Raw genomic sequence first — 26003 nt, 5'->3', positions numbered from 1 at the left:
GCCTATCATCCTTTTTTGACATTGTTTAACATTTTATTTTTTTAAATGAATCTAATTACAACACAGTATTTACTTTTGCCCAAATATTTCTAATTCTTCAAATAGTTTTGCTTAAATACCAGCATATACTCAAAGCACAATATCTTTCTTCATTAAACAGCAAAAATATGATCAAGTATTTTTGGCACATATTCCCATCTCAGTCTAGCCCAGCATATAATGAAAAAATACAATTCTATTAGTAATAAATGCTCTTTAAATGTATGTGAATGTTTCATGCACATTCTATATTCCAGTTTTTGAAGTATTAGAATACAATCCATACAATATAATCAAACCTTTGCTATTGCACTATTTATAACCAGTTTAACCCTTAGGCATGTGATAGTGACCACTCCTCACTTTTTCTGTAACCATGTCCAAAGGGCTTTTACCCAGCAATAATTAACTCCAAATCTTGGTCAAGTTGCATTGATGAGTCAGGCTCTGCCATTTACTACTTTCTATTCTGTTCAGACACCTACTTATGATGGTTACTCAAGACTTCACATCTGCATTCTCTTGGGTGCCTACAATTCTTACCTCTTGTGCATCAACTTACAACACATTCTAGCTTGGATATGTATGTTTTCCTCATCTGAGCTACCCATCCACAATCCTATTTCATGCATTGAGCTGTATAATTCTCTCCATACTTTCTGTGTACCCAGTCTGAAAGCAATTCCCACTGCTGCTTATTTCTTTGCTTTTCAAGCTTGCCTGCTCCATTCAGTAACCCATCCATTCTTTCCATTCAGTAACTTATCCCAAGATCAAATGAACATTTCTGTGAAATTCCTGTCAGGTTCATGCCACCGTGATGACACAGCTTACTCATTCCATAAAACCTGAATGCACCAGTACTCTGTTATTCCTCTCTGTAATGCACCTCCAAGCATTCATATACTGGACAGTTGCCTTTGTTTCAACATCAAAGAATGCATTTACTAAGAATAGTTAATTACAAACATATGATCCATAGGTCAGACACAAGTTCCTTTCCAACTTCAGTTTTGCGTCCCCAGCTCACAAATTCAATGGAAGATCTTTCTTTATTTGTCAGGTTTCAGCCACCGACCAGTACAGTGGAGGAAGAGAGGAAAGTAAACACCAATACATTCATTATGATTTTGGCAGTAGGGAGATTAAATCTTAAAATACTGTTATCCTGATCTTCAAATGACAAGCAAAACACCTCAGCTTGCCAGTCACCCACGTCAGGGGAGTGCCTCTCCAACCTCTTGCTATACGATCAGTTCCTGTCCAGGACTCAACTGCTATCAAGGCTGCTATTCGTGAATTTACTAGCAAGCAGCACTGCAGAATGCTGTCACAATGTGGGATAAATGAAAACAACTGTTATCAAAATCTGTTCTCCCTCCTGCCGTCTGGGAAAAGGCTCCGAAGCATTCGGGCCCTTACGACCAGACTATATAACAGTTTCTTCCCCCAAGCTATCAGACTCCTCAATATCCGAAGCCTGGACTGACACCTTGCCCTACTGTCCTGTTTATTATTTATTGTAATGCCTGCACTGTTTTTGTGCAATTTATGCAGTCCAGTGTAGGTCTGTAGTCTAGTATAGCTTTCATTGTGTTTTTTTTATTACGTAGTTCAGTCTAGTTTTTTGTACAGTGTCATGTAAACCATGGTCCTGAAAAACGTTGTCTCATTTTTACTATGCACTGTACCAGCAGTTATGGTCGAAATGACAATAAAAGTTGACTTGACACGACATGTTACTTACAGGATGGTGCTGATAAACCACAACTTAAATATAAAAGCTGAATATCCTTTTTTAATATGAAAACAAACAACTAAGAGCATATACTAACTAACAGACAAGCTATTGAATGTAATGCTACTTGTAAAGGTCATTCACAAGTTAAAATAGCCCTTCATGCCTGCAAGCAGGGAGTAGTTTACTTGCTACAGAAGCTCAGTGACAGAATCATTAAAAAATGTAACTATGTGGGCTGCACAAGAACCTTCCCGGATTCACAGCTGGAATGCAGTCCTACCATCTTGCTGCAATCATACCCAAGTTTCCCTTTTGTCTACTGTATGTTTTTATGTGTATGGAACCAAATCTTGATTGAGACATTTGTTTGAATGTTTTGTCTAGGAATCATGCTCAACAAGCAACTCTTGCCAAAAAAATGCTAATACATGACCAAAATAAGGGCAAACAATAAAAAAGGTGTGTGACAGATAAAGAAGTGCAGTCATTTGAAAAAAGAAATATGAGATGTTAGAGGAAAAAGAGAGCAAGTAAAAATGGCATGAGAAGCTAAATGAAGTATTCAAACAAAGGTGAAGATTCAATCAGTAAGAGAGTAGAAGAACAGAAGAAATAAAACAACCCTACATCAAAATCATGGCTGATTGGTGTCATTTTCTGACACAATCCTCACATCCATTATTTACCTAATAACCAGAAATTGATTAATCTCTGCTTTTAATGAACATATTGACTAAACCTCCAAAGCCCTCTGGGACAGAGAAATCTTCTGGGAAAGGTTCATAACTCTGAAAGAAAAATTTATCCTCATGTCATGTCTTAAAAGGACAGCCTCTTCTTGAGATACTATGACCCCCTGATTCCAGACCCTCAGACAGGGGAAATCCAGTCTATATAACTTTGTAAGAATTTTATGAATTTTAAGATTTCCCCCTACTCTAAACTCCAGATAACACAGGCCGAGTCTACAAAGCTGCACAATAAATTGGACATTCTTTGTAACAAATTAGTCAGTTACAGGTTTCCCCCGCATCTGTAGGTACAGCGTTCCTATGAAATGGTCCGTAAGCCGGAACGTCGTAAAGTGAATAAGCAATTACCATTTATTAACATGGGAAAAATCTGAGAGCATTCCCAGACACAAAAAAACCTACAAAATCATGCCAAATAACACACAAAACCTAAAATAACAGTAACATATAGTAAAAGCAGGAATGATAAGATAAATACACAGCCTATATAAAGTAGAAATACTTTTCTGCAATCATTGCAGCACCGTCCAGCATAGCAAAAACCTCACTGTAGCACTACTAGCGTAGCGGAAGCACTCTCTCCAGTAAGCTTTAAGCTATGAAGCTGCCAAATCATACCAAATAACACATAAAAATACACAGCCGAGATAAAGCAGAAATAATGTACGTACAGTGTAGTTTCACTTACTGGAATCGGGAAGAGAGCAGCACACTGATGATGGTGTGTTGGGCTGAGTCGTCAGAGGTTGGGGTGCTCGGCAACTTTTTTCAATAAATTCCAGTTTCGTCACAGTTAAACAACTAACCACCTTCTGTAATTACTTTCTTCAGTTCTGCTGGGAACTTTTCGGCAGCTTTAGAACCAGCTGAAGCACTCTCTCCAGTAAACGTTAAACTATGAAGCTGCCGAAAAGCTCCCAGCAGACTAAAAGAGACCACTTTGCTACGAACAGAACCAATAGTAACATCGGCAGCTTTCAAGATTCTTTCTCTCTGCGTGTAAATAATGCGAATGGTGGGCGCAGGCAAGTTCAATGCGCAGACAATGTCCTTACTTCATTGACCACAATCAAAACGCTTAATTACATCCAGTTTTACGCTAAGCGCAACACCCTTATGAGCTCTCTTAGGCTTTTCCGACATCTTAGGACACATCTTGCTAAAGGGTGCACAAAGTAAATCGAGATAAAGCACACATGCTCACAGACACGTATGGCGGCTTGATGCTGAATGCAGTTCTGGGGGAGGAGCTTGCCTTTTTTCATAAAAGCAAAAACTCCTTGGTTAGCGAAAACAGGTAACTAATGTAGGTCTTTCATATAAACGAGGTGTCGTAAAGTGAACGTTCAGAAATTGGGAGACACGTAAAAATTCTTGCAACACACACAAAATGCTGGAGGAGCTCAGCAGGCAGCATCTAATGAAAAGAGTACAGTCGACATTTCAGGCCGAGACCCTTCAGCAGGACTTCTACATCAAGGATATACATGTTGAAGTGGAGGCTTCCAATAACGTTGTTTAGGATCTGAATGGGTAAATCCAAACTTTACATGGGTAATGAATTAAGCTACACAAGATGCCCAGGAACTAACCTTCAGCACAGACAACTTACGGGGAGCTCAAAGTACATCCCTGTCTGCCCACCCTCTAGTAATGATAGTGATAGGTCAGATCGGTACAGGAAGAAATGTATTTTGGTGGAGGACGGAGATGGGGGGGTGCAAAGACAGTAAGGTCGTTCTAACGTACTGAGCTTTATCATAAGCTCACATGCCTAAACAGGACTATTGCCCATCTAAGCAGAGAAAATAAGTGACTGTTAGCTGTTACCCTGCCTCTATGTCCTGTAACTCTGATACTTTTCCCACACTCAATACTTCCTCACTTTTTAACAGATTTACCATATGAAGGCAAGCCTATGGTTAACAGGATCCGATGGTTGAATTACTTTCAAATACGCTGAACATGGATATCAATTATACGGCTGTCTGAATGTCAGAAAGGATGCATGCTGCCCTCTGCTTTCAGTGCATGTTAGCAAAGAAAGTCTTTTCAAAGCAGCATCTCAATGTAACAAAGAGCACAACAAGCCAGAAAGGGTGAACTCTTGGGGAAGTTTAGCAAAGCTCTAAAGTAGCTCATGAGCACAGTCAATTGTGCATTATTGTATCTTTAATTTAACAGACTAATATTCAGAGGTCACAGAATTTAAATTCAAATAATTATACAGAACCAATAATGGTTATCATGAAACTACCAGATTGCTTTCACCTGGTTATCAACATAAACTCAGTATGGCCTACAAGCGATCTCAACTCGATACATTGACCTTAACTACCCACTGAAATAGCCCATCAAACTACTCGGGGAAAATGGGAAATATATGTTATATACAGACTGTTCCCAGGTTACATACACCAAACTTGTGGACACCGCACACATGCAAATGAGCTCCCGTAATATTACAAAAGTCTGCACTTACATTTAGTTCTTACATTTTAAGACTACAGGGCATGCACTTAAGGTGAGAAGAGTTCAAAGGAGATGTGCAGGGTCATTTTTGGTACTTGGAATGTTCTGCCAGGGCTGGTAGTGAATACAAGTACAACAGAGGTATTTAGACAGCCACATGAATATGCAGAAATTGAAGGGATATGGACTTTATGTTACCAGAAGATAGCAGTTTAGTTAAGGCTTTTAATCATAAGTCTCATTTGTTTGGAAACTATCTCTTTCGATTGCTCTGTCTATTCTTCTCTCTCCCTCTTGCACAACCCATTTCCACAACCCCTGCAAAACAGGAACCCATTCATAACCCAGTATAGCCTGTATATAAAAATAGTGACCAAATCCAATAATAGCTAACAAAATTAAATTCCGTTTTCTGTGACATGACAAAGAGCCCAATGCTATTCACAAACAATATCAGAATTACAGAGATCCAGAGGCAAGAGAAATGTGATATATTTAAAGGGCAACAGATGAAGTAAACATTGCTTTATGAAAGGAAAATCACATCTGACCAATTCTACATAATTCTTTAAAGGGAAATAAGAGGGTTAAGATGACAGTTTTGCACAACAAAACATTAGCCGGGCATTACCACGGTATTTTAGGAAAATCCTGGTTGAGCGACTAGGACAAAAGGGTAATAATTCTGAATGAAATCTCCAGCATCAATGAAGGAGTTTAGGGTGTGGCTACGCAGAAGAATTATGCTGAATTGAATGAATGTATAAAAATTGAATGAGGGTAGAAATATTAAATGGTTAATGGATTTTATAACAGCAACAACAGCTACATTTTTATTACAGAATTGGACTAAGATATTAAGTGCAATAATTAGTGACTTCTCCATATTTAAGTAATTTTGAGCTTCTTGAAAATGAATCCAAAATAATTTCCAGGGTCAACAGTTTTAAAATTTGGTTTAGTCCACTTGAAGCAACTCACCATCATAAATCATGTTGCAATTTGTCTCAAACGGTGTCCAGATTATTTCAACTTGTGAAGTAGAACAATAATGAGATTTCAGGCAGAAGCCGACAGCTGCATGGCTACCAAAAAGCTTCTTAAGTAACACTTACCAAAGCCAAAAAGTCACTCAACACATTCCCTCCTTGGATGTCCTCACTTGTTTGTAATCTTTCAATATGTCTAGTGAATTGGTCTTCCCATAAAGTTTGAAAACACAAAATTACTTGCAGTTGCAAAATGTTTTAAGTAAACTGCATTGTAATAGAGGGGCACCATCTTTGCTCTAAGATCTAGAATAAAATAGCAGCCATCTTGTGTGAATTACTGGCCATCATCAAAACTGCCTAACTGCTGCAGCCACCATTTTCAAGATCAGTAATCTGCTAACTCTATAGTGGTATTTATGAATCTGAAGTTTAATGAGGTTTAATGAAGAGAACATTCTTTGTAACAGAGGTCTTGGAAATAACAATGACTCCTGCTGGCATGTTGGTATGAGACTTCTAATTCATGGATTCAAGGCAGCAATAATCGCCTGAGTCTGGTTCTGAAATGAGGGAATCAGCAACCAGAGGTTAATAATTGAGATACTGCAACCACAGTATAATTAGCTTCAGAACAATAGTGATTTCAAAAATCATGTAAACAAAAAGTATGTTTTGATACGTAAAATGTTTTGTTGGTATTAATAGAAAATACTGAGAAATATAATAAATAAAAATGGGAAAAGGAGGAGTGGAACAACATGTTAAAATGCTGGAGGAACTCAGCAGGTCAGGCAGCATCTACGGAAATGAATAAGTAGTCAACGTTTCAGGCCAAGACCCTTCTTCAGGGATGGAAGCTGAATGCATTGAGGAGAAAAGGTATCAAACCATATCAATACAAACAGAAGCAGTGCTTAATGGAAGCCATTTGGAGTGGAAAAGTGTGGCAAATAACACTAAACAAGGGTATATGTCTGGGCTTCTGATATACTTCCGTACACAACTAATTTGTTATAAGACATTGATGATACACTAAGGGCATGAGGACCACCCCAAACTGGAGCAGCAGTATTTTATAAATAAACATACTGGGCAGCAGAATGGGCATAGACAGGTTATTATTTATCAACTTGAAATAATTGTCATAAGACTACCATATCTAAAATTGTAATATTGATACACATACAGAATTTCTGGTCTTTATAAAATATCAGTAACTAAGTTCTCTGCACTAACTGACTATTAAACAATCATAGGTAGAACTAAAAGGGAAGATGTAAAATCTGTAGTGTGATTGGAATGTGAAACCAAAGACCACAAATTCTTTCTAATGGAGTAAATAATTACAAAATGTGAAAAGCTGTTGCTCTCCCTTCTCACTGAGGATAAGGTGATACCTCTCTCTCCCTTATTAATGACAGAGTAAGAGGGGGGACGCACGCAAGCGAGAGAGGGGGGTGAGCGGTCACGCACATGAGAGAGAAGGAACAGCAAGAGAGGGCGGGCGAGACTGTGGCATGTTGAAGTACTGGGTTATGAGCTACAAATTTTAATGGACTCTAGATTATGGTCTCTTTGGAGGCTTTGCTATTGCTTGCATGGTGGGTGGTGGGAGCCTGATGCTACCTGCTGGAACAAGTGCAGGGGGGTTTATGCTTTGCTACTACTTCTGCATGGGAGGGGGCTTTGAGGTTCCTTCTGTCTTTCTGTCATTCATTTTTTGGGGTTTTCTGTTTCATGGATGTATGCGAAGAGTAAGAATTTCAGGTTGTAGATATTCTGATATTAAATGGAACCACTTACCGTAAATGCCGGACTACAGAGCGCACCTGATTAAAAGCCGCAGGCTCTAATTTTAGAAAGAAAATCAATTTTGTACTTGTACAAGCCGCACCGGATTTTAAGCCGCAGGTGTCCCACGTTGTAATATGAGATATTTACACAGAAAGATATTACACGTGAGGATTTTTTAACTTTTAATTAAATCCGTATGGTAACATAAACAAATACATATTGCAAATGCTTTTTTTCGAACCGTGCCTGTAACACGGCTACTTTTAAATATACATACGTATCGGTAACACACAAATTACGTTGCGTATACTTTTTTACTGAACAGTGCACGAACAACATTCCAACATCTCCTAACGACTGGTAAAAAATATATATATACACTGCAGCCTACCAGGAAAAGTTATTGATCGCCTTCTTCATCTTCCTCCTGCGCACTAAAACCATCAAAGTCCTCTTCTTCAGTGTCCGAATTGAACAACCTCAGGATTTCGTCACTCACTTCAGTCTCTTCGTTGTCGCTCTCACTTGAGCGCACGCGGTCCTCTTCATCACGCAGCAGTCCAGCCTTTCGAAACCCGTTGGTGATGGTGGATGTTGTGACACGGCTCCACGCATTTAGGATCCACTGGCAGACTTGAGTTAAAGATACTCTTCGCATGTGGCCTGTTTTGGTAAAGGATTTCTCGCCGCTCGTCATCCAAGTCTCCCACTCAACGCGCAGCGCCACTTTAAATGCCCGGTTCACGCTGATGTCCAGTGGCTGCAAATACTTCGTGGTGCCCCCAGGAATCACAGCTGGAATTGAGTTTGTACTCTTGATGGCAGCTTTCACTGAATCTGTTATATGAGCCCTCATGCTGTCCATAACGAGCAATGCTTTTTTTCTGTGAAAAAATCCCCCTGGTCGCTTGGCGTAGCACTCTCTCAGCCAATCCTTCATTAGACTCTCCATCATCCAACCTTTCTTATTGACTTTCACCATGATTTCTTTTGGGAATTTTTCCTTTGGCATTGTCAGCCGCTTAAAAATCACCATCGGTGGAAGCTTTAGTCCGGATGCTGTGCAGCTCAGAACACAAGTAAAATGCGTTCTCTCATGGCCACTTGTTTTCAGTATGATGGACGAGTCACCTTTTTTATTAACAGTCCGAGTGAGAGGCAGGTCAAACGTCAAAGGTACTTCATCCATATTTATGATTTCATCTGGCCCGATGGAATTCTCCGCTATCGTTGTTTGAGTGAATGTGCGGAAGTTAGCAAGTTTTTCCTCGTGGTCGGGAGGGAGCTGCTGACACAGAGTCGTGCGTACCCTGACGGACAGGCCTTTTCGTCTCATAAATCTAAAACACCACGATGGCCCACCTCTAAAATCTTCGATTTTCATTTTGGTGGCGATTGCTTTAGCCTTCAGTCTGATCTGCAAGGTGGAAACACCGCGGCCGCCTGCTCTCTGTGTGTTAACCCAGTCTTCAAGAAAGTTTTCAAGTTCGGGCCATCTCTATGATTACCTCTGAAAGCTTTTGTCGTCTTTTTGCATTGACTCAGTTCTTCATGCTGGCGTCTCCACCGTCTCACCATCGATTCATTTATGCCAAGATTACGTGCAGCAGCTCGATTTCCTTCTTCAACCGCCAGATTGATCGCCTTTAACTTAAAAGCTTTCAAAAGTCAACTGCTGCAAACACAATCCACCTTCCATTGTACTGATCTATTGATTACTTACATTAAGAGCAGAAGAATGTTCTGAACGTGATTTGTGATTATTTACAGAGAAAGCAGTAAATTGAAACTCTTCTATCAGAGCACTTCTAATGAACCATCAATGAGCTGCATGTTACTGCTATTTCCTTCTCCAAAGATGCTGCTTAACTGCTCTGTGCATCATACACCTTAAGATATTACAAACTTTAATGTGTATTGCAGATACTTAAAGCATTAATGTATTTCACAGAAAACTCTTCGATGCTGTGCAAATAAAGAAACTGCAAGATATGTACAAATGTCATTCCTGCACATTATGTAAATGTCTTCTACACAGTAACATTTAAATAAAACTCTCTTGATCATTATAAAATCTATTCAATGCAAACAACAGTCTATGCAATAATAAATTACAAACACACATTCTTCTGGACTCTCATCAATCAAATCTAACTTCTTCAACCGAAATAGAAAGTGACTTTCAGGTTTTACAACAATTACAAAGGTATTCTCGATGTACATGTGCATTCAGAAGCAAGAAAACAGTTTTTTCCAACTTGTCACATGTACTGAGATAAGAGTTTTGTCTGCATGCCATCCAGACAGATCACTGCACACACAAGCACATCGAAGTAGTAAACAATAACAGAATGTAGGATATACTGTTAAAAAGTTAGAGAAAATGTATTATAGGAAGAAAATAAAGTGCAACGGCCACGATACAGTAGATTAAGAGATCAAGAGTTCATTGATTCATAGTCTTACAGCATGGAAACAGGCACTTCAGCCCAACGTACAACTTATTGCCCAACAAGATAGTCCCATCTGCTCCCCTTTGGCCCATTGACCTCTAAACCTCTCCTATCCATGTACTTGGTTTTTGAAGTGTTGCTAATTTGCCTGCCTCAACCACCATTTCTGGCAGGTCATTCCAAATACACATCACCACAAAATGCTTCCCTGATGCTCAATTTACATCTTTCACCTCAGATCTTAAACCTCTCTTGTAATTTAAGCCCACAGCTCCAAGTAACATCCTGAAAAATCTTTTCTGCCTCTTTTAAGATTAATATTTTTCCTTGGACCAAAACTGTACACAATACTCTGACTGCAATAGTGCCCTGACCAATGAAAAAGCCAGCACCCCCTATGCCTTCCTTACTACCCTAACTAACTGACACTTGGCTTTCAGCAAATTATACACTTGCACTCCGAGATTCCTTTGTTGCAAAACACTCCCCAGAGTCCTACCATTCACTGTATAAGCCCTACCTGACCTGATCCCCAAAACACAAAACCTCACATTTACCCAGAATGAAAGCCATTTGCCCATCTTCAGCCCACATATCTAGCTGATCAAGATTCCCCTACATTATACACCATCTTTCTCAACCTTTTTGCCCTGGAGAAATTCTTGAAATCATTTTCAGGTCTCAGGGAACCTCTGCATAAAAGTTATTATATCTAGAGCTCATGGGACATTAGCGTGATCGGTAAGCTGTAGATATAACAATCCGAAAATAATTGTCAATGCTCTTTTGAATAGAGAATGAATTTTTAGCCAACCTTTTCTGAAAAAAAAGTTAAGCTTAGCTTATCTTGCTTGAAATTATTCTTTCTTTCTCTTTCGTAAATTTTTAAAACTTGTAAGGTAAACATAATAAATTTCTCAATTCTGGGTTGAACTTGAGGTAAGCACACACGCATTTCACCTTCAACTGAAATGAGACAGTTTCTATCCTTGCTCGATGCTTGTTAAACAGAAATAGCTTGCTCACACATGTGAGAAGTTGAAAACTGCAGCAAAATATTCATTCTCGAGTGAACTGGTCTTAAAGCTACTGAATAAGTTGCCTCCTGAATCTTTTTACTGACTTTTGTTTTGAGATTCAATTAGTCGTTTAAAATTATCATCACTTTTATGTGTCATATGGCTGCGATTTGTAGTTAAGTGTCTCTTTAGTTTTGCTGGAGCCACTGCTACATTTGTAAATTGTCTGCCACAGACCGGACACAATGGAATAGGACAACTTGGATCACCAGTCCATGTAAAACCCATTGATAAGTAGCTTTCGTTGTAAAGATATGGTAGTGGTTAATTACTTTAGTCACAACCACTGCATGTCTCCAGGATCCAGAAGAGGGTTGATGGACTTCTGGGGCAACAGGAGGCATTGGGTCTCTGCTACAGTCCCGAGTCTTCCGATCACAGAGGGCGGTCAGTCATTGGTGAGCATGCACACCCAGCTGGCAGCTCTCTGCCTCAGGACCCTGCAGAGATACCTTTATAGCGACCTCCCTCCGAGATGGCATGCATTGATGATGCGCTTTCTCCGCAGGGCACACTGCCTGCAAAAGCATCAGCTGCACCACTTTGAGGGAACTGCCTCACTTTTACCGAGAGTTCTCTAGTCTCATCCAGACAGGATGCTCCAGCGCAGCTGGGGGACGGTGCTTAAACTGCGAAGGGGACTGGTCCCCATCTTATCACAGTAAGTGAGGAGGGGGCTCAGGAAAGTGGACGGGTTCCAGCTGTACCACTATCTGAAGGACTGGAAGTGCTCTTTGGACCCAGGCCTCAGGAGACCACGTGGGAGAAGGCCCTGCATAACACAAGCCGTCTCGCGGGGATGACTAATGTGCCCTTCCATGACCTCCAAAGCATTTCTTCTATGGGCTGCTCCCGCACACCTTTCACTTCATCTGCTGACCAGACTTAGCTTGGTGATCTGCTTTACCAACTGGCAGTGGAGGAGGTTCCCAGTAGAAATATCTTTATGCAGGTCCCCTTACATTGAAGAACTGTGGGGGCAGTGCCATGCAACAGGTACTGACACCCCGTCCACCTGTCCATTCTGTGGCAAGGAGGAGTCAGTGTACCACGCTTATATAGAGTGTGAGAGGTTGCAGGTCCTGTTTGAGTATCTGAAGAGTCCATTGGTCAGGTTCTGGTTGTACTTCAGCCCCACGCTCCTCATACATGGACACCAGTATGGAACAGTGCAGGTCAAGAAGAGGACATACTGGTGAGCTTGCTCCTGGGCTTGGCCAAGATGGCCATTCGCGGGTCTAGGCAGTGGGCAGTCGAGGGCTCTGCCAGGGCCAACTGCCTGCCCCTCTCCTGAGGATATGTTGTGCCCAGCTGTCCCTGAAGAGGGCGCATGTGATCACAATGGGTATTGTGGGGGATTTCAGGGAGCAGTGGGTCCACAGGGAATTGACTGTTTTATAGACAGTAATCATATTTTAATTTGAGCTTATTCACTGTCTTGTAAATGTTTAATATTTGTACTTTGTGTATTTGTTGTGTAAATAAACTTTCATACTTCTGTAAAAAAAAAAGATGGACTTTTTTTTGTCTGTTGTTGCACTGTTTCAGTGAAATGACTTAGAAGATTGTAATTCATCATCATTAACCTTTATCAAAATTGTCTGTAGGCCTAGGCTCAGAATCCTCCTCTTCCATCTCACCCCTCCTCTTCAAAAATCGCCACACCGGACCATCTGTAGAATGCAAATTTAGCTCCAATTTTCTTCTACACTGGTAGGGTTTGTTCACTCCTAAAAGTCGGTGGTGCGCAAGGGAAAGCTGGGGGAGGTAATTCAGGAGCGAGAGGTTGACGTCACAGTTCAAGTTGGGAGAATGCATTCAATGCCTAGAAAACGTACTTCATGCTGCTCATCAGACTGCCATCCTCCTCTCCGTGCAATACAGCACTCACCAATTATCAGCCTACCATCCTTCCCTCCGTGCAATATAGCACTCACCAATTATCAGCCTACCATCCTCCCCTCCGTGCAATGCAGCACTCACCAATTATCAGTCTACCATCCTCCTCTCCGTGCAATACAGCACTCACCAATTATCAGCCTACCATCCTCCCCCCGTGCAATACAGCACTCACCAATTATCAGCCTACCATCCTCCCCTCCGTGCAATACAGCACTCACCAATTATCAGCCTACCATCCTCCCCTCCGTGCAATACAGCACTCACCAATTATCAGCCTACCATCCTCCCCTCCGTGCAATACAGCACTCACCAATTATCAGCCTACCATCCTCCCCTCCGTGCAATACAGCACTCACCAATTATCAGCCTACCATTCTCCCCTCCGTGCAATACAGCACTCACCAATTATCAGCCTACCATTCTCCCCTCCGTGCAATACAGCACTCACCAATTATCAGCCTACCATCCTCCCCTCCGTGCAATATAGCACTCACCAATTATCAGTCTACCATCCTCCTCTCCGTGCAATATAGCACTCACCAATTATCAGACTACCATCCTCCCCCCGTGCAATACAGCACTCACCAATTATCAGACTACAATCCTCCCCCCCGTGCAATACAGCACTCACCAATTATCAGACTACCATCCTCCCCCCATGCAATACAGCACTCACCAATTATCAGCCTACCATCCTCCTCTCCGTGCAATACAGCACTCACCAATTATCAGCCTACCATCCTCCCCTCTGTGCAATACAGCACTCACCAATTATCAGTCTACCATCCTCCTCTCCGTGCAATACAGCACTCACCAATTATCAGCCTACCATCCTCCCCTCCGTGCAATGCAGCACTCACCAATTATCAGTCTACCATCCTCCTCTCCGTGCAATATAGCACTCACCAATTATCAGACTACCATCCTCCCCCCGTGCAATACAGCACTCACCAATTATCAGCCTACCATCCTCCTCTCCGTGCAATACAGCACTCACCAATTATCAGCCTACCATCCTCCCCTCTGTGCAATACAGCACTCACCAATTATCAGACTACCATCCTCCCCCCGTGCAATACAGCACTCACCAATTATCAGCCTACCATCCTCCTCTCCGTGCAATACGGCACTCACCAATTATCAGCCTACCATCCTCCCCTCTGTGCAATACAGCACTCACCAATTATCAGTCTACCATCCTCCTCTCCGTGCAATACAGCACTCACCAATTATCAGCCTACCATCCTCCCCTCCGTGCAATGCAGCACTCACCAATTATCAGCGTACCATCCTCCCCTCCGTGCAATACAGCACTCACCAATTATCAGCCTACCATCCTCCCCTCCGTGCAATATAGCACTCACCAATTATCAGCCTACCGTCCTCCTCTCCGTGCAACATACCACTCACCAATTATCAGCTTACCATCCTCCTCACCGTGCAATATAGCACTCACCAAGTATCAGCCTACCGTCTTCCTCTCCGTGCAATATACCACTCACCAATTATCAGCCTACCATCCTCCCCTATCTCGCGTCAAAAACTGAGAATGGTGTCAACCAAACAAACACTGTCCTACTGCCCACTGCCGTACTGGGTTGAGAGACCACTAACGAGATTGTTAACGGGGCTGCTTGGTCACTGCAAGTGTTAGCACTGCAGGTTGTGTGAAGTTCAAGAATTGATGTTTATTTTTCTTAAATTTTCTCTCACAAAACCCCTAACCACCCCTCACGGAACACCATTTGAGAAAGAAATTCTGTTCTACACACTATCGACATCATCAGCTATTTTAGTATCATCTGCGAACAAGCAAAAAAGTTGACCAACAACTCTGCTTTTTCAGGAGGCTAAAGAAATTTGCATGTCCCTGTTGATTCTGACCAATTTTTATCAATGCACCAAAGAAAGCATTACAGCTTGGTATAACAACTGCTCTGCACATGACAGCAAGAAACAGCACAGAGCTGAGGACACAGCTCCAGCACATCGTGGAAACTAGCCTCCCATCTGTAGATTTTGTCTATACGTCTCACTGCATTAGTAAAGCAGCCAGCATAATCAAAGAATTCACACACCCTGGACATTCTTCCCACTTCCATCGAGCAGAAGATACAAACACCTGAAGGCACTTAATACTAGACTCAACAACACCTTCTACCCCACTGTTATGAAACTATTAATTCACAACTATTATAAGCTGGACTCTTGATGTCACGATATGCCTTGTTGCGATCTTGCACCTTAATTGTCTACCTGCCCTGCACTCTCTCTGTAACTGTTACACTCTATTGTTTTACATTTGTATTGTTTTCCCTTGTTTTACCTCAATACAGTGCTGTAATAATCTGAACTATACAAGCAATATGTAAGACAAACTATTCACAGTACCTTGATACATGTGACAATAATAAAACCAATTCCAATTCACTAACCAAGCCTTGCACATTCACATCCAATTTATTTATATAAATCACAAACAGTAAAGGTCCCAACACCAGCCTGTGTAAACAAGACACCAATCCAAAAGACAATCCTTAACCATCACCCACTGCTTCTAAGCACTGAACCAATGTGTTCAATCAGTTATCTACCCCTCTATCCCATGAAATCTAACATTCCAAACTAGCCTGCCACGAGGGACCTTGCCAAAGGACTTAGAAAGTCCAAAGAGACAACATCCACTACCCTACCCTCATCCACCCTCTTGATTACTTCCTTGAAAAGTCATAAATCTTCCATAATAAGTGAGTTCCACAACTTAAGATAAAAAGTACTCTATTAATCATTGCTTGAATTATATAATGTAGTTAATCTTCCAGAATATCCTCTTAAATTTAACATGCCTTGAATGTCCTCTCATAACCACACCTTCGTTGCCATTATGTGCATCGTAATTCATTTGGGCAATTCATATTGTTGGCTTAGAATCCTGACAATGAATGGCATAAGCCCCTTGGATAACAGAAATAACCATAAGACTAAAAGACAAAGGAGCAGAATTAGGCCACTCAGCCAATCGAGACTGCTCCGCCATTTCAACATGGCTGTTTTATTATCTCTCTCAACATCATTCTCCTGCCTTCTCCCTTAACTTTTGACATGTGACAAATCAAGAACCAATCAACCTCCATTTTAAATATACTCAATGACTGGCCTCCACAGACATCCATAGCAATAAATTTCACAGATTCACTGCCCTCCTCATCTGATCTAAATGGATGTCCCTTTATTCTGAGGCTGTGCCTTTTTATCCTAGACCCCCACCCCATCCCTGCCCACCCTTACCTCAAAGAGGATATAATTAATCTGCCTCCATTCTATCAATTCATTTTATCCTTTTGATTTCAATAAATGCACTGGGAATTAAAAGACTGACAAAGTTTCTGCCACTGCCTCCTCTTTATATTACAGCTCCCTTGAGAAACAGAGCAACATGCCGGTAGTCTTCTTTGATCACCTCTTGACCAGTGCCCTAGCCTTTATCTACTGTAAGTGGAAACTGCAAGACTTTTTCTCTTCCACAAAATCAGATCTTCCTTTATTAAAAAATAAAAAATATACAATTAATGCCCTTAATTTTTCCCCCACTTTAATCTTTCCTCTTCAGAAACCCAAAACAGTTTTCGCCACTCCTTTTTGAATCATAAGCCACATGTTGCAAGAAGTTCCCACAGGAGGCAGCTGCTCTCCACTGCCTCGCCCAAGAAGTCGTTCTATTGTTATTTGTAGCTTACACATTCGAAGAACTTAAAACTTTGGTCAAGACAGGGAAAACAAGTTTTGTTTTGTTAATTCTTATTCTAAAAGCTGCAGAAGCCAATGTTGAACCATTGTCTAGTTGAGATTAATTAATTCAACACAGATGTGGGATAAAAGCTGCAGTTTCAATGATTTGGCATATTTCTGTTCAAGCAGCTAATAAGGATTCCATGATCCTTGAATTTAAATTGCTAGCATATTAAGAACAATTTTAAATTCACACCAGATGACTTTAAAAAAAAAACATTTGGCAAAATTTTTTTATAGAGAACCCAAAAACAACCAAGAATGGCGGAGAGAAGAAAAACTGTAACCAACCTGCCAACACGCTTCAGCCGCTCAGAACGGAAATTCTCATAGTGTAGATCCTGGGTGACTTCCTGCAGATCCTGCATGTGTGTGCTGCAAAACAGGAAAAATTTAAACATGAAATTTTAGTCAGTGTCCTCTTCTGTTTCTATGTTTCTCAGCTATTTTCAACTATCTTTCCTACAAGTACAGGAACCTGGTAGAGTTGAATGTGGTGTCTTCTTCAGAAAATCAACCTGCAAATCATCTGTGGATGTACCAACAATGCTACCACTAACTTTTCAGGAGTGAGTGGATAGCAATCAATATAATTTCTGACAAAAAAAAGTAGTTTAAAAAAAAATATACGCATGGATTCTATTTGGTCCTTTGCTCCTAATCCTCAAAGCCATTTAGTTTCAATTGAGTTGAATGAATCATTGAAATTGCGTCAAGTTAGATCTAGTTCAAGATCACAAGATGCAAGAAAAGAGCAGCATGCGTCGGTCACCAGACCTATCAAGCCTGCCCTGCCATGCCACATAGAATGATGGAGAGCCATAATATCACCCACCACAGAAACATGCCATTCAGCCTATCAGGAATCTGCCTTGACCATGGAATATCCATTTATACAAGTCCCACTTTATTCTCCTTGTGTTATTATCAATCCTTCCAAGTTTCTACCACTTGCTGACACATCGAGACATATTTACAGTGGCAAACCAAAAGAGACTAGAGGTCAAGAGAGAATCTGGGCTTATCAACTGTACAACAATTGTAGCAACAGCTGTGCCACCTCATGGCTGACTGCCCCAGGCCTATCTCCAGTTCTGTCCCAATTTTTCATAGCCAATCTTTCCAAACCTTTGTTAACTCCTCTTTGAGTGCCTTCAGCAAGCTAGCTTTTGCAACCTTCTGGTGGAGAGGCTTCCTCTGTAAGAAGAAATTTCTACACACTTCAGTTTTAAATGACCACACTCTTGTAACTGTATCACCTTATTTAAATCGCTCCCACTGGTGGAAAAGACAAATAGTGCAAGTTCAGTGTTCAGGTATCTCAATCTAGGTGCTAGAAAACTGCAGGAATCACTAGATTCCATGAGAACGAAAAGTGCAAACATTGTCTCCATCAGGATCGTGGCTCAGGCATAGTTATTTGTAGGGATGGTTTTAGGAACAGAAAGAGGAATTAGAGGTCAGTTTACAGTCCAGGGACGGCGATGTGGAGAAGCTAGAGGTCAGGCCTTGCTCCACGTTTAAAGTTCAGTAACATAGACGGGTGACAAAAGACATCTGTAGTCCAGGCATCCACTCTGTGCCCAAAGACCAGTAACGCGGAAAGGTGTCATAGGACATCTGTGGTTGCTGGGCTATCCCAGTCAGTGGGTCCCACGATCGGATGCCCATTCAAGAAGGAAGCATTAGGGGCAGTCAGTCGGTGAGCATGGCATGGAAGCCTGGAGTTTTGCATTCCGTCATCAGCTAAAATTGGAGCCCAAAGGTCAATCGGTAGTCCGGAAATCAAATATCAATGGCCAGAGTCTGGAGTGTGAGAGTGAGTGTGTGTGTGAGAGATAGTGTGTGTGAGAGAGAGATAGTGTGTGTGTGTGTGTGTGTGTGTGTGTGTGTGTGTGTGTGTGTGTGTGTGTGTGTGTGTGTGTGTGAGAGAGAGAGTGTGTGTGTGTGTGAGAGAGAGTGTGTGTGTGTGAGAGAGTGTGTGTGTGTGTGTGAGAGAGTGTGTGTGTGTGAGTGTGAGAGAGTGTGTGAGAGTGAGAGAGTGTGTTAGAGAGTGAGAGTGTGTGAGAGATAGTGTGTGTGAGAGAGATAGTGTGTATGTGAGAGTGTGTGTGTGTGTGAGAGAGTGTGTGTGAGACAGAGTGTGTGTGAGAGAGAGAGAGAGTGTGTGTGTGTGAGTGACAGTGACAGAGAGTGAGAGTGAGAGTGAGAGAGAGTGAGAGAGAGAGTGAAACAGAGAGAGTGAGAGAGTGTGAGAGAGTGAGTGAGAAAGTGAGAGAGAGAGTGAGTGAGAGAGAGAGAGTGTGAGAGAGAGAGACAGAGAGAGGGGGGAGGGGAAGAGGGAGGGAAAGGGGCTCATTTTGACCATAAGGCCATGAGATATAGGAGTAGATTTAGGCCATTTGGCCTATTGAATCTGCTCCGCCATTTCATCCTGGCTGATCCATTTCTCCTCTCAGCCCCAATCTCCTGTCTTCTCCCCCATATCATTTTATGCCCTGACCAATCAAGAATCTATCAACTTCTGCCTTAAATATATATAAAGACATGACCCCCACCGCTGCCTATGGCAACAAATTCCACACATTCACCACTCTGGCTAAGGAAGTTCCTCCTCATCGTCATTCTAAAAAGATGCCCCTCTATTCTGAGGTTATATCCTCTGGTCTGAGGCACTCCCATCATAGGAAGCATCCTCTCCACATCCACTCTATCAAGGCCTTGCACTATTCGACAGGTTTCAATGAGGTCACCCATTTTTCTTCTGAATTGTAGTGAATATACCCAGACCCATCAAACACTCTTCATATGACAAGCCACTCAATCCTGGAATCATTTTCGTGAACCTCCTTTGAACCCTCTCCAATTTCAGCACATCCTTTCTAAGATAAGTGGCCCAAACCTGCTCACGATACTCCAAGTGAGGCTTCTCCAGAGCTTTATAAAGTCTCAGCATTACATCCTTGCTTTTATATTCCAGTCCTCTTGAAATGAATACTAACATTGCATTTGCCTTCCTCACCACAGACTCAGACTGAAAATTAACCTTCAGAGAGTCCTGCACAAAGGACTCCAAAGTCTCTTTGCGCCTCAGATTTCTGTATTTTCTGTCCATTTAGAAAATAGTCTACCCTTTCATTTCTTCAACAAAAGTGCATGACCATACATTCCCCAACACTATATTCCATCTGCTATCTCTTTACTCATTCTCCTAATCTGTCTAAGTCCTTCTAATGAGTCCTGACGAAGGGTCTCGGCCCGAAACGTCGACAGCGCTTCTCCCTATAGATGCTGCCTGGCCTGCTGTGCTCCACCAGCATTTTGTGTGTGTTGTTGTTTGAATTTCCAGCATCTGCAGATTTCCTCGTGTAAGTCCTTCTGTAGTCTGTTTCCTCAAAACCACCGGCCCCTCCTGCAAACTTTGCAACAAAGCCATCAATTCCATCATCCAAATCATTGATGTATAACGCAATAAGCAGTCCCAACACAGACCCCTGTGGAACAGCAAAAGTCACCGGCAGCCAACTAGAAAAGGCTCCCTTTATGACCACTCTATGTCCCCCACCAATCTGGCACTGCTTTATCTGTGCTAGAATCTTTCCTGTAATACCATGAGCTAGCTTGTTAAGCAGCCTCATGTGTGGCAACTTGTCAAAGGCCTTCTGAAAATCCAAGTACACAACTTCAATCCATTCTCCTTTGTCTCTCCTGCTTATTATTCCTTCAAAGAATTGCATCATATTTATCAGGAAAGATTTTCCCTTTAGGAAACCATGTTGACCACGGCCTACTTAATCAAGCGTCTCCACTTACCCTAAAACCGTACCCATAACGATCAACTCCAACATCTTCCCAACCACTGAGGTCACACTAACAGGACTATAATTTCCTTTCTTCTGCCCCTCTCCCTTCGTAAAGAATGAAGTGACATTTGCAATTTTCCCATCTTCTAGAACCATTCCAGAATCTTGCAATTCTTGAAAGATTACTAATGCCTCCACAATCTCTTCAGCTACCTCTTTCAGAACACTGGGGTGGACACTGTCTGGTCCAGCTGACTTATCCACCTTCAGACTTTTCAGTTTCCCAAGAACTTTCTCCCTAGTAAGGGTAACTTCACACACCTCACAACCCCTGACACCATGGAACTTCCACCATATTGCTAGTGTCTTTCACAGTGAAGACGAATGCAAAGTACTCAATCAGTTCGTCTATCGAATCTGGTTGTAGTTGGGAGCTGAATGTCCAAGGTTACACATTGTATTGGAGGCAGAAAGTGGTACGCAAAGGGGGTGGAGTGGCTCTGCTGGTAAAGAATAGCTTGAAATTAGTAAAGATGTGACATAGGATCGAAAGATGTTGAGTCGTTCTGAGCTGAGTTAAGAAATTACAACAGTAAAATGACCCTAATGGCAGTTATATATAGGTCTCCCAACAGTAGCTGGAATGTGGACCACAGATTACAATGGGAATTAGAAAAGGCATGTCAAAAGGACATGCACGTTGATTGGGTAAATCAGGTTGGTAATGATCTCAAGAGAGTGAGTTTGTTGAATGTCTATGAAATAGCTTTTTAGAGCAGTTTGTCATTAAGCATACTAGGGGATCAGCTATACTAGATTGGGTGTTATGTAATGAAGCAAAGGGAAACCCTTAGGAGGCACTGATCACAATATAATTGAGTTCAACTTGAAATTTGATAGGGAGAAAATAAAGTCTGACATAGTAGTATTTCAGTGGAGTAAAAGAAATTACAGTGGTGTGAGGGAGGAAATGGCCAAAGTCAATTGGAAGGAGATGCTGACAGGTGTGACAGCAGAGCAGCAATGGTGTGAATTTCTGGGGAAAATGAGGAAGGTACAGGATAGATGTATTCCAAAAACAAAGAAATACTGAAACAGCAAAATAGTACAACTGTGGCTGATGAGGGAAGTCAAAGCTAATGTAAAAGCAAAAGAGAGGGTATAAAACAAAGCAAAAATTAGTGGGAAGACAGAGGATTGGGAAACTTTTAAAACCCTATAGAGAGCAACTAAAAGAATCATTAGAAGTATTTTAAGTATATAAAAAATAAAAGAGGCGAGAGTGGATATAGGACCACTAGAAAATGTAGCCAGAGAAATAATAATGGGGGACAAGGAGATGGCAGATGAACTAAATGAGTATTTTGCATCAGTCTTCACTGTAGAAGACACTAGCAGTGTGCCAGATGTTGGAGGGTGTGAGGGAAGAGAATGTGTAGTTACTATTATAAAAGAGGAGGTCCTCAAAATCTGAAAGACCTAAGGGTACGCAAGTCACCTCGGCCAGGTGGACTATACCCTAGGGTTCCGAAAGAGGTTGCAGTAGAAATTTTGGAGGCATTAGTAATGACCTTTCAAAAATCATTGGACTCTGGCATGGTGCATGAGGACTGGAAAATTGCAAATGCCACTCCACTCTTTAAGAAAGGAGCAAGGCAGCAGAAAGGAAATTAAAGACCAGTTAGCCTGACCTCAGTGTTGGGAAGATGTTGGTCAATTGTTAAGGATGAGGTTATGGAGTACTTGGTGGCACAGGACAAGATAAGACAAAGTCAGCATGGTTTCCATATTAGAAAATCTTGCCTGATGAATGTGTTGTAATTCTTTGAGGAGATTACATGTAGGATAGATGAAGGGGATGCAGTGGATGTTGTCTATTTGGATTTGCAGAAGGCCTTTGACAAGGTGCCACACATGAGGTTGCTAACCAAGTTAAGAGCCCATGGTATTACAGGAAAGTAACTGGCATGGTAGAGCATTGGCTGATTGGTTGGAGGCAGCAAGTGGGAATAAAAGGATCCTTTTCTGATTGGCTACCGGTTTGGTAGTGTTCTGCAGGAATTGGAACTGCTTCTTTTTATGCTGTATATCAATTATTTAGATGATGGAATAAATGGCTTTGTTGCCAAGTTTGCAGATGATACAAAGATTGGTAGAGGGGCAGGTAGTGTTGAGGAAACAGGTAGGCTGAAGAAGGACTTAGACAGATTAGGAGAATTGGCAAAAAAGTAGCAAACAAAATACAAATTTGGAAAATGCATGGTCATGCACTTTGGTACTAGAAATAAATGTGTGGATTGTTTTCTAAATGGAGAGAAAATCCAAAAATCTGAGATGCAACAGGACTTGGAGTCCTTGTGCAGAACACCCTAAAGGTTAACTCGCATGTAGAGTGGATCATGGGGAAGGCAAATGCAATGCTAGCATTTATTCCAAGAGGTCTAGAATACAAGAGCAGGGATGTGATGCTGAGGCTTTATAAGGCACTGGTGAGGCCTCACCTTGAGTATTGTGAACAGTTTTGCACTCCTCATCTAAGAAAAGCTGTGCTGGCATTGGATAGGGTTCAGAGGAGGTTCACAAGGATGATTCCAGGAATGAAAGGGTTATCATACAAAGAAAGGTTGATAGCTCTGGGTCTGTACTCGCTGGAGTTGAGAAAGATGAGGGGATATCTGATTGAAACCTTTTGAATGTTGAAAGGCCTAGACATGGTAGATGTTTCCCATGGTGAGGGAGTCTAGGACAAGAGGGCACAGCCTCAGGATATGGGGCATCCATTTAAAACAGAAATACAGAGAAATTTATTTAGCTAGAGGGTGGTGAATTTATGGAATTTATTAGCACAGGCAGCTATAGAGGTCAGGCTGTTGGGAGTATTTAAGGCAGAGATTGATAGGTTCTTGATTGAACACGGTATCAAACGTTATTTTGGTGCTTGCTGTAGTCTGTGTTGTTCTGTCAAGCGTTGTGGGCATGCTATGTTGGTACTGACACTTGAGGGCTGCCTCAAGCTGCTAATGCAAATAATACATTTTACTCTATATTTCAAAGCACATGGAATAAATAAAACTGAATCATTACTTGGGGCATTTCAAATGACTAGGCTTGGATAAGTAGTCTTTCAGTGTGTTTCAGATTATTACTCTAGTCCTTCATGAAAACAAATTGTGAACCACTACCCTAACTCCTGTTTTGCAGTCATGACTGATTCATTGTAATCCTCTTGGCCACTAGAGGGGTCTGTTATTCCATCAGTTAACTGGGAACCTGGAGGAAAACTGATCCTTGGCAACAATTTCACAAGCCCGCTGACAAACACAAGATTTCATTTTACTTAAGAAACTGAAGTATTGGCTTAATGTTTTTAATTGGATGTAGGAGTCCTATAGAAGATTGCTAAACATCCCCCAAAAGAGTAAACTGGGATTGCTGAGACTAAGCACATCGACATGGATTCAAAGGCAGCCACTGATCTTGTGCCAGCCTGCCAATTGAAGCAACTGACAAATAATTCATTCGTGCCTTATTGTCCACAGGGAAGAAAATTCTTCAAAGAAAAATGTGTTAAGTGTGATTGCCTTCATATAACTGTGCAGTTCATCCTTGAAACTGGCACCCACTAGGCAAGTCAGTCCTAAAAGTGAAACTAATACTACTCTGGTTACACCTACTAGTAGCAGAGGTTATTAAAGTTCACCAATTAAATCATACATTTGAAATTATCATTAATTTCAAGCCAAATGGAAAACTTACAAAAGATTGATCTGTAACACAAAATGTCAAATAGATTTGACAACTAGAAAACGAGGTGGAGCGTAGCAGACAATGGCGCCTAATAGTGACTCCTTTGCTTGCATCTTTGGAAACAGCTCTATTTCTATCTTTCCCTCTCAGGGTTCTTTAGAAGACCCTAACCTGGAGTTACACGTTGACTTCAGTTCTTTGCAGGAATGGGATCCGTTCTCGGGGTCTCACGACTGGCTGTTATTCAATATACCAAGGATGTGGCCTAGAAGATCAGCGCACCTTCCGGCTCTGGAGGCGGGCGGATAAGGTCAAAGCCTCTGCAGGAAATCGCTGTGTCGTGGAAGACGGAAAATCGAAAGCAGCAAGCTGGCTGCGTGCCCAGAGACCTGAGTTCTTTGGGCACAGAGCTCAGAAAAAGTGACGCAACACACTTTTAACACTGTAAATCAGCAAGCTGTTTATTGTTACCCCTCTCGCTGTGAAATGGAGACACCTCTTTTTCCCTTATTTGGAAGCGAGAGAGAGCCTATGGTATGTCAAATTCCGGGTGAACGAGTAGTCTTTGGGGTACTGCAACTCTGTGTCTTTATTGATGCTTTGCTACACACTTGAGAGCTCGGTGAGGGGGGCCAATGCTTTTTTTGCTGGTGGCGGAGAAGAGGGGATCATTTCTTTGCTGCTGCTTACACGTGGGATGGGGGAGCTGGGGGGGCTTTGGGGTTCTAACATTTAACTGTCATTTATTATTTGGAGCACTCCTCTGTTTTCATGGCTGGTTGCAAAGAAAAAGAATTTCTAGATGTATATTGTATACATCTCTCTGACATTAAATGTACCTTTGAAACTTTCAATTTTTCATAATTTATAGTTAAGATCCAAATGTACATTCCTTTACCAACAATGGTAGAGGAAGTAGAGAACCATACTTTAATTTCCCTTGTCCATCATCTCTTTGTCTCCCCCCTTGCAGGTTATTCTTCCATATCCAAAGGTAGTATTCTCCATATTTTGACAGAAACCCTTTTCCAAGTTATTTTATCATCGGTGACATCATATTCCAAACCAGTATTATTCTTATGTGACATCTATGTACTGTATACATTTTCACCTGGGGCACTGGACCATATGGTGTCCTCTGTCTGTGCAAAGGTAGAAGTGGTCAATTACCTTGCTCAACCACTGACCTGGCAGGTTGGGGTCAGGCACAGTGGCGCAGGTAGTAGAACTGCTGCTACACAACATCAGAGAGCTGGATTTGATCCTGAGCTCAGGTGCTGCCTGTGTGGAATTTGCACCATCTCCCTACGACCACTCCGATTCCGTTTGGAGAGTCTGGTTTCCTCCCACATCCCAAAGACATATATACCATCAATTTAACTGGCCACTGCAAGTAGCCTCAGGTGAATGGTAGAATTTAGAAGGAGCTGATGAGAATCT

At 41.7% G+C, this 26003-nt stretch overlaps 1 protein-coding gene across 2 annotated transcripts in view; it reads right to left on the bottom strand.

Annotated features, from left to right (window-relative positions):
- Nucleotides 1–26003, bottom strand: part of LOC140732977 (septin-2) — a 163219-nt gene that overhangs the window by 33896 nt on the left and 103320 nt on the right. For both annotated transcript variants that reach the window (XM_073055709.1, XM_073055710.1), the window contains exon 11: nucleotides 17305–17388. In XM_073055709.1, coding sequence (XP_072911810.1) covers nucleotides 17305–17388 — 84 coding nt within the window. The remainder of the gene's footprint in view (nucleotides 1–17304; nucleotides 17389–26003) is intronic.

The sequence above is a fragment of the Hemitrygon akajei genome, chromosome 9 (genome assembly GCF_048418815.1).
Source record: "Hemitrygon akajei chromosome 9, sHemAka1.3, whole genome shotgun sequence".
Classification (NCBI taxonomy): Eukaryota; Metazoa; Chordata; class Chondrichthyes; order Myliobatiformes; family Dasyatidae; genus Hemitrygon; species Hemitrygon akajei.
Note: the sequence above shows the minus strand (reverse complement) of the source record. Positions and strands in the feature narration are given on the sequence as shown.